The sequence below is a fragment of the Salvia hispanica genome, chromosome 5 (genome assembly GCF_023119035.1).
Source record: "Salvia hispanica cultivar TCC Black 2014 chromosome 5, UniMelb_Shisp_WGS_1.0, whole genome shotgun sequence".
In the NCBI taxonomy this organism is placed as follows: Eukaryota; Viridiplantae; Streptophyta; class Magnoliopsida; order Lamiales; family Lamiaceae; genus Salvia; species Salvia hispanica.
This window is the reverse complement of record NC_062969.1, coordinates 15100821-15113332: the sequence shown is the minus strand read 5'-3', so window position 1 is coordinate 15113332 and position 12512 is coordinate 15100821. Positions and strand designations below refer to the sequence as shown.

Genomic DNA, 12512 nt, shown 5'->3' with positions numbered 1-12512 from the left:
AATATGTCCAAACAGAATTTCATGTGCCACGAGCAACTACTACTACTTGTGCCTCGGCCTTCGTCTCTTCTTTAAGGTTATCTCGGAATATTGTTAATAAAAAATGAATTCTGCTTCTTAAAGGGGTTGTTTGGTTGACAAAATTATATTTATGATTGAATACATATCATATTTGATTTATAAGATTGAATTCCACAAACTTTAATTCTAGATGAATAATCTTAAAATAATTAATCATAGCCACACTTTCCAACTAAAATAATCCCACAATTTAATTCTAGATGGATAGCCATATATGATAATGATTCATAGTAACCCGACGACACTAAGCACACAAAACACATTGCGCACAACGCACAAACACACATACAAAACGTACACGCAAATACACACACCATATGACACTTCACACAAAATATACATAACACGTGAACATTGCACACACAAACACACACAATTGAGAGTATATACAGTAATAGTGAAGAAATAATTATATAGTGCAAATATATATAGATATATAAATTTATATAACTGAACAAGGAATAATATAACTTCAAATTTGATTTCATAAAATTATAATTCCAAATTCATTGTATCATACACATAATATGAGATATGTACAAGGAAATTAATGTTGAATTATTTGAGGTGGTTATGACATAGTAGAAGGAGTAGTAAATTAGTGAGAACTTATGTAATACGACATTCCTATAAACAGTGGTTGCACATATTGAATATGATGTTGTATGTGTCGGGACGAAAAGCAGACAGCATATTTGCATACACACTGTTTATGGGAGTGAAAAAGGGAGAATTGCAAAGTAATATTCTTTCAATGAAATAGCAAACTATTTTGCTTTATTATTCATCAGTCACATTACAAATTTACATATAGCTGTTTTGATTGCAACTTTTATCTGCTTTTGAACAAAGCCATTAAAAGAGGTCTCATTATCTGCCATTATTATTTCGCATAACAATTTGGAATCTGCAGCTCTGACTAATTCACATACATGTCGACACATATATATATGTATGAACTATTATTATCCCTGCCCATGTATATATATATACTTGCACTTACGTGCACGCTTGTTTTTTTTTTCTTTTATATATATGGCACTGAATTTAATGCATAGGAGCATTACATAATAAGAGATGCCAATCAGATCACACCAGTGAATTTCATGCCAATCATATTCAAATGGTGGATTAAACCGGTCGTGATTTTATGAGGTATATATATTCAACCATAAACATAAAGGTCCAGATTTCATGTTAGCCACGTATGCTAATCGGGATGCTATCGATAAAATTAACATTGTGTTCAATCCAATAATAAAATGATAAAAATTAGTCATATTTATAGTGTAAAACATAATTTTTTATGTTTAAACTTAAACGACATATTCTAAAATACTTGTTATAGTGTTTGAATTTATTAATTTATTTATTTTTCATTATATTAATAAAAATTTAATATTGTGTACTTATATTGAATATAAAATTAAACATTATTTTTATAGTTATTTCTATTATAAAAATCATGAAGTCAGTGTTGAATTAGGTGTTAAACAAGAAATAATAGACAATAGTTGCATTAAGGTCTAATTCATTTGGCTACCTATATTCAGGCTGTGCGTTAATCTGATGTACACTGAGATTGTAATTTTAGCGAATTAAAAATTTCGAACACTACCACTGTAAATTTAGAGAACTATTGAGATCAGCTTTGAGTTGCATTGTGAGTAAGGAAATAAGGAGTAGTACTTTATATTTTTGGCTCCTAACAACTAGTACTACTATAGTGTTTTTCAATTCTCAGCTAGGTTTGGCCCCACGATAAGAAATTCATGGACAATTTTGCTTATTTTTGTTGCACGTATAGATTAATACTACTAGTATTTAATACTATCGAAAATTCGTAATCAAATTCTCGTTGACGTGATATATCAATATATCTTTTTGTGATTACATTTTCGATTATGAAGCCAATTAATTTTTGGTGCTCATTCTTTCAAACAAGTGATTTTATTTTCTTAATTTCGCAATATTATGCTTTAAAAGGAGATAAATAGTTAACAACAACGATTAATCATCTAATATACAATTATGGATTCATCGTTTCCTCCAAACTAGCGGTGATTAAAATTAGTAGAAGATTCCTTATTTCCTTACTCACAAAGTACTTTATTGCTTTGAGTTGATATGCATGCAGGGTTTGCTATGGAAAATATATTCTCTTTATAATCTATATCACGTGTATGTGTTTCAATAAAAATAAATTAATCATGCATTAAACAGCTTTGTATGATACTATTAAGAGTAAAGAATATTTATCTATATTTCTTTTCTTTTCTTTTTTAATGCAAAGCCAATTTCCATAGTTCAGAATCAGTTCTGAATTATGGTAGTTTTACAGTCACTTATAATTCATATACATTCCTCAAACAACAAGGATTTATGAAATGCAAGTTGCACGAAATATTATAAAATTTGGTCATGGTCAGTCACACAACTTTGAAAATCAATGAGAAAAAATTATGAGATTTAATATTGTTCACAATTATCCCATGGTGAAAATTTTCAATCGTCTATGTGTATGAAATTGTTAATGTGATGCATATATACGTGTTTTAAATTAATTGTGTGATGCCCTGAGTAGTGTGAACGTGTAGTGAACAATGTCATTTGTATTTATGAAATAATAATTGAAAATTGGGAAAACCCAACGTCCCAATCCCCTAGTCGGTTGCCAACTCCGATGAAGAAGTGGTGGTTGGAATCACGCTTTTCCGGTTGGAATAGGGCAAACAAAAGCAATCCGTTACTTATGCAACTTCATGGTTGAAATTCACCTTCTAGCTACCGCCTCCCTATGAGAGACTTACAAACAATGTTAAAATTCATGATTTTTCTTGTCGATTTTTGAAAGTGATCCAAATTTAACCGAATTCATGATTTTTTGACTATCTGCTATTATTAATTAAATATTCTGATGAGAAACTCTCTAAGTTTCCTTTTATGATTAAAGATCCTTGGAACTAAAAAAGTACTCCATCAAGAAGAAATAATAAAAAAAATAGGCCATAGATACTCATGATTTCATGACCCTCACCCAATATTAATAAATGCTTTTGAAATAGTACATAATAGGGATAAAATTCACGAGATGTGAAAAGTGAAGGACTTTTATAATTTATTGAAATACTATTGTTTAAAATAAAAGAAAAAAGGTTTGTTGAAGAGCTGAAAAGGGGAATGTATATAAACCTCCAAATTCCTAACTAACTTTGCTCATGCCTTTCTCACACTAAATGAGTGAATATAAATGAGCAAACCAACGCATCTACCACACACGCATCTCTCAAGTTTTTTCTTCTCAAATTTCTTCATCGATCCACCTAGCTTCGTGAGAACTGGAGGATTCCAAAGGGATCGCATTGATCCGATGATTTTTTTTCTTTATCTACAGATCGATGCGATCCTTTCGGAATTCTCCATTAATTCCTACTACTTCTCTCACCTCAACAGGTAATAAATCTTACTTTTTTTCCGATTTGATTCTGTTTCTTATCGCGGTGATGATTGATGGATCAGTTAATCGGTCGAATTTATGTTTCTGTTGTTTTTGGTTCTTACTTTTCCCCTTTTCTCGTGTTTGCTTCTGCGTGTATGGCAAATTTGTAGGTATAACAAATTAAATAAGCAGATTAATTATCTGCTTATTTTTGGATTTAAATCGTTACTTTATGTAGAATTGATTAGATTCATCCTCTATAATTTAGGTATGTGAAATCGATGAATTGTTTGAAGGCATTATTTTAAGATCTTTCTGGAATATTTCTGTGAAATCCATATTTTCACTTCAAAATTATTCAGCAAAAGTTGTTTATGTGAGCTGTTTCATTAAATAAGTACCTGGTGAATATACAAGTTTTATTACAGAAAATAATGATACAAAATATGGCAAATTAATGTAAAGAATGGGGTATGTGGTAAATTAATTAATGTGCGTGTTCACTGAAGATTTTAATTAGCAAGTGTGCATGGTAGTTAGACACGCTGCAAATTAAATATATGATCATATTTATGTACATGTGTGTGTGTTTGAATTTTGATGCGAAGTTAATTGAGATATATAGTGGTAGGGCAGATGAATTAGATGTGATGGAAGTGGTCCGTGTGTGTTTCCAGTATAAGTGGAAGCTAGATCCTTAACTTTCTGCTCTCAAATTATTTTCTTTTCTTTTTTTGTTCATTGTCAATTACTACTACTTAATTCTGTAACACATTTTCTTAACTTTTATTCTAAGCATGTTAAGTTAGTAAACAAGATCTCATTCAACACTGCTTTTTTGTTGAGGTAGGAAACTAACTAATTGGGTTGAGAATTGGTGTATCCAGTTAGAACTCTTCGATCATTCGAATTGCAACTTCAAATGTTCGATGATATAATCAATAGCGCGTCAAAAATATACAAACATAATCTTCAGGGGCACGGGTTAATCTGGTGACGGAGTAGAATAATTACTTATATCGTTATTGACAAGATGCAATCATCACTGTAAGCAGCATCTCTTTGAGGCATTTGCATATCATCAAATTTTGCGTATTTTTAGTATCTGCTTACCCACTGGGACGAAGTCAGGAAATTATAGTCGGAGAGTCAAATATTAACATGTAAATAAATAAACAGTATTAAATATAACAAATTTATATTAATGGTAAAGGTGTAAGATGGTGTGTTTCTAAGAGGAGGGGCAAATAAATTCTTTTCTCTTTAAATGTAGGGAGACAAATAGTATGAATTTACATATATTAAGATTAACGACAAAATTGTTTGGAGATACGAAATTCTCAACCATCTGAACATACGAGCTGAGTGTGTGGTAGTACAGTCCACATGCGAAGAGAGCATCAATTAGAGCGGTGCAAAGGTAGACATTTCAGTTGCCTTGTTCGTCAGAAAACCTCGATTGCATAATCAATAGAGGGAAATGGAGGCAACAAGCTAATAATGAAAATGGGCCTACATCAAAATATGTACCTGGTTTCATTCGAGTGTCACCGGATTAACAAGAGTTCAAAGGGAGGTGCAATTCCACTTCCTAAAAATCCTGGAGATTGGCGGGTGTTGCAAATCAAATATTCATCTTTTATCCCTACAAACTTTATTGGTGTTATGCATATTTGGACTCAATTTAACACAATATCTCCACTGCATGGTATGGAAAGGTGGCATTGGAACGAAGTTGGGAGTCAAGGACAAAGTTTGAAAGCAGTTTCACTTCCACTCGACCAGAGTGGAATTGTGGCGAGAACTCACTCGACTAGAGTGGATAATCACATTCCAAGTGGGAAAGTTCCACCGCCGACCGAGTGGAATTGTGTCCATAATCCACTCGACCTGGGTGGTGTTGCGCTCAACTCTAGATTGACAATATTTTTAAATCATTTTTAAGTGGTAGTTTTAGGCTCATTTTTTAACATCCAAGAAGGTCTGATACTAGGGGTGGGGAAAATACTGAAATACCGTAATACCAGTCTTATTATATCGAAAAAAACCGAAAATATTGAATTTTTGGTTTATCGTGATTTTAGGTAAGACATGATATATCGAAATATTTCGATAAGATAATAGAGTGAATTTTCATATGTCGTGGTTTATCAAAATTCGGTATCTAATGTATATTAAGCTATATACTGTGATTACAGTTAAAATACAACTAAGATATTTATTGGTGGACGGATGAAACTGAAAGAAAGAGACGATTATTGATGGATGGGGAGTATTATTTTCGAAAATCCAAATATTGAGAGATACACCATTCTCTCTTTCTTTCTTTCCGTCAGCCTCTCTTAGTTTATAGAGCCGATGTTTTTATTAAAATTTTATGATGTGTTTTAAAAGATTTCATCAACAGATTAACATAATTAATTAAATTTCTCGCCAAAAGCACTTTGATGTTGTAACTCATCTCAAAATTCTCTCTTTATATTCAACATATATAGCTAAATTTTAAGTGTTAAATATTTATTAATTTAAAAGCTCTAAAATTTCACGATCAGTGGAAGAGATGGTATATGTTTTGGGCTAACCACACACAATTCTAATTTTACAAGCCCCCCAACAAATTGTCAGACACAAAAGAAAAATTTGTTTATCACTAATTTTTTCATGTTTTGGGCTTAACCACAACCAGGCCCTGATTTTCTCCATCCTTCAAAATCAAAATCAAAATCAAAATCAAAATCAATACTCAGCGGCGGTTTAGAGTCGCCGCGTCTTGTCAGCGGCGGTTTAGACTGAAAGAGGATTTAAACTTGGTGAAAAAGCAGCAGCCACCACTGCTATTCGGATTCCTGCCTCTCTTCTCCGCCCTCAACCGCCTGTAATCACGCAGTGATGGTGTCGCAGCACGGTATTTTACTCGCTGCCCATGTCATCTCCTCCTTCTACGGTGATTTGTGCTCTGTAATTCCCTCTCTTCTTAATTTTCTCACCTATTTTGTTATTCTGCTTTTAATGTTTAGCAATTAAATACAAATCTGTTTTATGTGCAGAAAGTATGCGAGTGTTTGCTCCGCAAAGGAACCCTAAAGCTAGATGAAATTGGCAAGGCCACACAGCTCTCTAGAGAAAATGTTTTCAATTGTTTACGGGTTTTGATACACCAAAACTGCGTTCAAGCCTTCCAACTAGAGCAAGAAGGTGAATCATTGCTGCATAAATTTCATTAAATTTCTGTTTGTGTTGCTGATACAATCTTGCATTTCGATTCAAGTTGGTTGTTTTTTGAAGTTGGGTATTTTATTCAAGAGGCCTGTTTATTTATACAACATTGATAAGAAAAAAATAAGTTTATCTATTAAAGATTGTGTGGAAAGTGTTTATTCAGTGATTGCTACTAATTTATTAGTGAAGATTGTTTAAAGCATGTAGCCCATATAAGTGGTTTCTCTTTTTGCGACTGTAGGTGTTACGGCACAGAAATCCACCCACTATATGGTGTTATTCGACAACATTATGCATAAATTAAGGGCCCCAAAATTTATGCAAATTGTATCAGAGGAGCTTGGTGAAGATGTGAGTTCTTTTTTCATGGTATTTTTTTTTGTTCTGTTTACTGGCATTTGAGTTTATTCTTTGATATGTGGTAACTGATGTTGAGGTTGATTGCTCATCTCGTTATTTTACAGTGTCGAGGAATACTTCTTGGGTTGATTCAACACGGGAGGCTTTCCTTTGATCAAATTATTGATAGAGAAAAACAGAAAACAGGTATTGATAATCAATTGTAACTTTTGCTACATGATGCAACACTTTTCTGGTAAAACTAGTCAAAATTGAAACATACTTTATAGAATATAGACCAAGTTCTTCAATTTAATAGTCGTTTTTTCTTCATTATAATTCAATATCCAAGTAATTACAATGAAATTCTTACCAATATAATGATAATCGTCATTATGGTCATCATCTGATATTCTGATGCATGATAAAAGTACGAAGCTGTTAAGGCCTCGAAAAGTTCTGAAGAGACTATTTCAATCAGCTCCAAGTTAGAACCTTTAGTCATTCAATGGTTACCTGAAGTGTTTTTTTTATTCTCTCATCAAAACCCAGTTAACTAATAGTAATTTCTATTTGGGACTATATTATTTGGTGAAACACCTTGCTTTGCATTTGAAAACTCTTCACTCCTGCAGGTAGTTCTGACAATCAGGTTGTGCATGATAGCTTCAGGAGACTTTTGAGTGCCCGGTTTATAGAGCGCTGCCCTTTGCCTGGGCCACTCCTTACTCCACCTACTGATGAGGCTCCTGCCAAGAAGCGAGGTGCCAAGTCAGGAGAGGTACCCATTTGAACATAGCAGTATATTCTATGTTTCAAGAGACCTTCTGCTAATTTCCTTTAAATATCTGCCTGCACAATATATTTTTGGATGGTGTGTATATTGTGCAGTTCTTTGCTTCCATTCATCATAAAGTTTATTTGTCTTGTATGGGCATTTACCTTCAATTGTTTGAGGGTATAAACTTTCATAAACAACATGCATTATATCTATATGTTGACAATTCCTTTGTGCTGATGCCTGCTTCATGTATTAATATATTTTTAGGAATTAATAGGATTGATGAGAGTTGTAGTTTCTTGGATTATATCTATTCTCTTTTGTTTAAAAATATAAATATATGAAGAAAATGGATCCTTTTCTCTTTTTGTCTGCGGGATGGGGGCAGGGTTCTTGATTATCGAGGTAGATGACTGTATGTAGAAACTGGAAACTCTCACTTGTTTGTCACTAGCTAACCTGTTCATGTGGTCCTGCATCATCTGCTGATATTTATGCAAACGATCTACTTTAGTAGAACTGACCATTCACTTAACAGATCACAGAAAGGAAGACCATAGAGCAGCTTGCTTTGGAAGCTGCTGCTTTATCGGAATCGATACGATTTTCAATGGACACGGGTGATATTTCTGAGGAGAAGGGCGAGGAAAGTACTAATATCCCAAAAGTGGGCCAGAAGGTTCGAGTAGCATTTCTTTTGAAGTATCTTTCAGCACAATATTTGAAATGATTGACTTATTATTTGAGATTATTGACTTGTTATTTTTGTATTCATTTTGACTAATAGCGCAAGAATATTGTTATGGACTCTGATGACGAATTAGCGGATGTAAATAGAAAGATAGAAGTCCTTTGGCGTGTTAATTTTGAAGAATTTCTGTGGCGCCTGATACATAAGGTTCGTTATTATAATTATTTCTTATTTCTAATTGGTTGCCAGAAGAAATAAGTTTGATGTCACTTGCTGTGTTTATTTACATAAAAAGCTTCTGTATGAGATTCTTATGTATTTCTTCGATGCAGGCTTGTATTTCACATGTGAAAACAAGTATTAACAATGAAGCAAGCATTGTGTTGAGTGCAGCTTTGGATTTAATTGGACAATCAGAGACTCGAATGAATGCTGAAAACTCTCGTAAGGACATTTCTTTTCTATACATACCTGGATTGAATTCTAAGGTTATGTTGTAGGACTTCGTCACTCTCCATTACTAAAATGGAACAAATATCTTTGGAATCAAATCCATCATTCAAGTAATTCAATGGCTTTAGTTAGTGGCTTATGTTGTATGTGGTGTACTGGTGTTTTAGTTCATTCTACAAATTCACAAATTTGATGGCAAGGAAGAAGACAAGCTTACTATTAAGACATAGCATGTGGATTGCCTAACTTCTTAAGAACAGGGAGCGATCTATAGTGATTTGTCAAGAACTTCAAGGCATGTATGGTTCAACAAGAACAATTTATGCCAATGAAATAAGAAAGCAGTGAACAATTTGATCATGACAGCCTTGTAGTTAAGAATTAAGACTGGCTTGCCTCACATACCCTTTATATGTGCATTTGTCAATTTGGTATGAACGGCGCTAAAAACACCAATAAATAGTAGTTGTCTTATTGTTGGTTTGCTTTGAAGTCATTTGATTGTTACTATTCCAAAATTATTATGTATTTTAGATTTATCCACTCCTTAGTTTTCTGTCTCATATTTAGTTGATTAGTAGAGACACCTGAACAACTTAGAATTAAGAAACATATTCATGATGGCACTTGAAGGGATTTGTGTACCATTCACAGACATTGTTAAATGATCAATTGTGCCCTGGTTTATCAACATTTATCTGATCTGACTTGTGGTATTATTTCCAGCCGATCTGTCTATAAACGATATATATGAAGAAGTGATTAAAAAAGATGGTGGTGTTGGCATGGATCTTGACCGTGTCCAAACTTCACTCGAACAACTTGGTTGTGAAACCCTTGCAACTGATATGGAAAGCTATAGCATTGGTACTTTCATCCTCTTCTTGCCTTTTATCTTAATGCAACCTTTATCAACCAAGCCACCATCCATCTATTGAGTTCTAACACATACCTTTGCTATTTGTCTCTCTACAGATATAAAGAGCTTCATTCAAATGGCTCAAAATCAAGAAGTTTGTTTTTTTGTTCCTTCAGTCTCTATTGGTCTCTGTTATGTTTATTTATCTCAACATCTTATGCAATGGCATTCTAATTAGGTGGAGTCAATGATTTTGAAAAGGTATGGGAAGGAAGCCTACAAGATATTTAGGCTACTGTCAAGGGCTGGTCGCCTCGTTGAGACGGACAAGGTAACTTTAGCAATTTGATAATCTTAAGAAATAAGTATGTTGTTTCCCTTCCTTCCTCCCAGAAGTGAAACATATTTTTAAGAGGTTACTAGTTTAGTTTACATAAGATCACATAAAATGAATTATTTCAGGAATCATTGCAAATTGTACTTAATTCAATTCAAGGTGGAATCATCACAGTAACTAGTTCGTATCTTATGCTTTAGATTTCAGATATTACATTTGTTGAGAAGAAAGAGACCACCAAGATACTCTTCCAACTCTGGAAAGATGGATATTTACACATGGAGGTATTTTCTATTGCATTATCGTAGTTCCAAGAAGAATTGTGTCTGGGTGGGGGTCCAGCCCTATTTATATTGATACGAAAATCTAATATTTGTGCAATGTTATCAATCATGCTGTGCAAAAGATAACATGCACATTGAATCAATATGTGAAGTATACATTCAAGTCCCCGCTGATACGCTTTTCCTCGAGAATTTAAGTGACTGAAAGAAAACTTTATTTTCAGAGTATGACTGCGGCTAGGCCACCATCATTTCATCTGTGGAAAGTGGATCAGAAACGTTTCCGGGAAAAATTTCTTGATGAAATGTACCATGCTGTTCTAAATTTGAAACTTAGAATTGCACACGAGCAAGACCAGAGAAAAGAGGTATGCTTTAGATAGTTACGATGCATATATATGAAGGAATGAACAGTAATAGATTTACTACATCATTGTGATTTGTGAATCAACAATAACATATCTATTTTGTTGAGAGGAAAACCTCACTGTTGGCACTGTGAATGTGTTTATAGAAGATCGGTCTCAATGATTTAAGTGATGTGCTCCAGGTTCTTCAAATACCTAAGGATAAGCTTGTTGGGGAACTGAGGAATAAAGTTATGGTGTACAAAATAGTCAGGGCTACCTTGGAGCGTTCGTTGATGGATCTAGATGATGCAGTGGTGCTGTTTCATCATTTCTGAGGGTTCGAGATTCCCTTCAATTAGATTTTCAGTGATAACTGTCTGCTTTTCTCAGGCTCTCGATGAATTAGACAGAAAGATGAAGCAATAAGAGGGCAGCAAAGGAGGTGCCCTGGTGAAAATATATGTTCATTTTTTATTACTTCTATCATTTTGTAGTGCTTTCAATTCTAGATATACATCAGTTTCTGTGTTGACGTTATTAGTTTTCGGGGTAGGATATTGATAAGACAATCTTACGCAGGTTTGTTGATGCTAGTGTTCATATTAATTTAGGATATCATCTCGTTTTACAATGCTAATAGTTTCTTGGTTTGATGTTGGACATGTATCCTGCAACTTGGTAAACGTGCTCAGAGTCTGCACAATTTCAGTTTGGAGCCATAGAGACTGGGCATAAGCCATCAATATTTTCCCTCATGGGTTGCCCCTATTAGTTTTTTATTTATTACTCCGTTGATGTCAATTATGGTCCTAAGAACATCCGCTCTAAGAGCACCCGCCGTGCCGTCGGCGCGGCACATACCTTGTCCGCCGTTGTGCTCTTGCCGACCGCACGGTCGTTATAACATCCCTTAACCTAAATCATATACCATTATTTTATATTTATATATTTATTATTTATATTATAGAGATCTTATATGGATATCATAATAAGTAATATTTATATATTGAGAGAAATCAATATGATCAATTATTTAAGATTTAGATACTTAAATATTTACAAATAAAAATAATATATAATGTGCATATGTATTAGCTAATTAACGTATGTACATGTGTAATGCACGTGAGTGTGTGCATGGAAGTTTTTATGTGTATGAAAAAATATGTAATAAGATAGATTAAGTTGACATAATAAAGTTACGATGTATGCTCTTATAGTCTTATATGTATATACACGTGCGTATGCATGGGATTAAGTTAGTCATCCAAGATGGCGTTCGGCATGACTAATTATCATGAGACTATCCATCTAGGATTAAGTTGCGGGGGTCAATCTTATAAACCAAACATGATACATATTTAATCTTGAGATTTAGTCTTGCAACCGAACACCCCCAGTAGATTGTTGATATACACATGTACATCACCTAAGGACTACGTGTACACCATGTCAATTGTTTCGTTTAAATAATTTTTTATGTATCCAGAAGAGAGGAGCTAGATATATTTTACGTTTCAAAAAGATGGGAGGGGAGGAGGAAATATTCGGGAAAAAAAAGGTGATGAAGGTATCATATTATAGTTGATCGAGAGTAAGTAGGTAGAAGAAGGAAAAAAGGAAAAGATTCAATTTGGATCGTAAGGTTCGGGAGCTATAAATAAGGAATAGAAATCAAT

The 12512-nt window shown here is 33.6% G+C and overlaps 1 protein-coding gene across 5 annotated transcripts; it reads left to right on the top strand.

The window, feature by feature from the left end:
- Positions 1–6237: 6237 nt before the first annotated feature.
- LOC125186123 (DNA-directed RNA polymerase III subunit rpc3) lies at positions 6238–11470 on the top strand. 5 transcript variants are annotated; one of them, XM_048082450.1, is made up of 15 exons: positions 6238–6478; positions 6568–6715; positions 6981–7108; positions 7204–7285; positions 7714–7859; positions 8398–8538; positions 8647–8757; positions 8883–8994; positions 9730–9870; positions 9979–10016; positions 10101–10193; positions 10400–10483; positions 10708–10851; positions 11034–11147; positions 11224–11470. In XM_048082450.1, the coding sequence occupies exons 1-15, from the start codon at positions 6410–6412 to the stop codon at positions 11257–11259; spliced, it is 1587 nt and encodes a 528-aa protein (XP_047938407.1). In that variant the 5' UTR covers positions 6238–6409; the 3' UTR covers positions 11260–11470. The 5 variants fall into 5 exon arrangements, with proteins under 5 accessions (XP_047938407.1, XP_047938409.1, XP_047938408.1 ...); XM_048082452.1 differs by having other exon boundaries at positions 6239–6478; positions 6981–7090; XM_048082455.1 differs by having other exon boundaries at positions 6244–6425.
- Positions 11471–12512: the final 1042 nt, after the last annotated feature.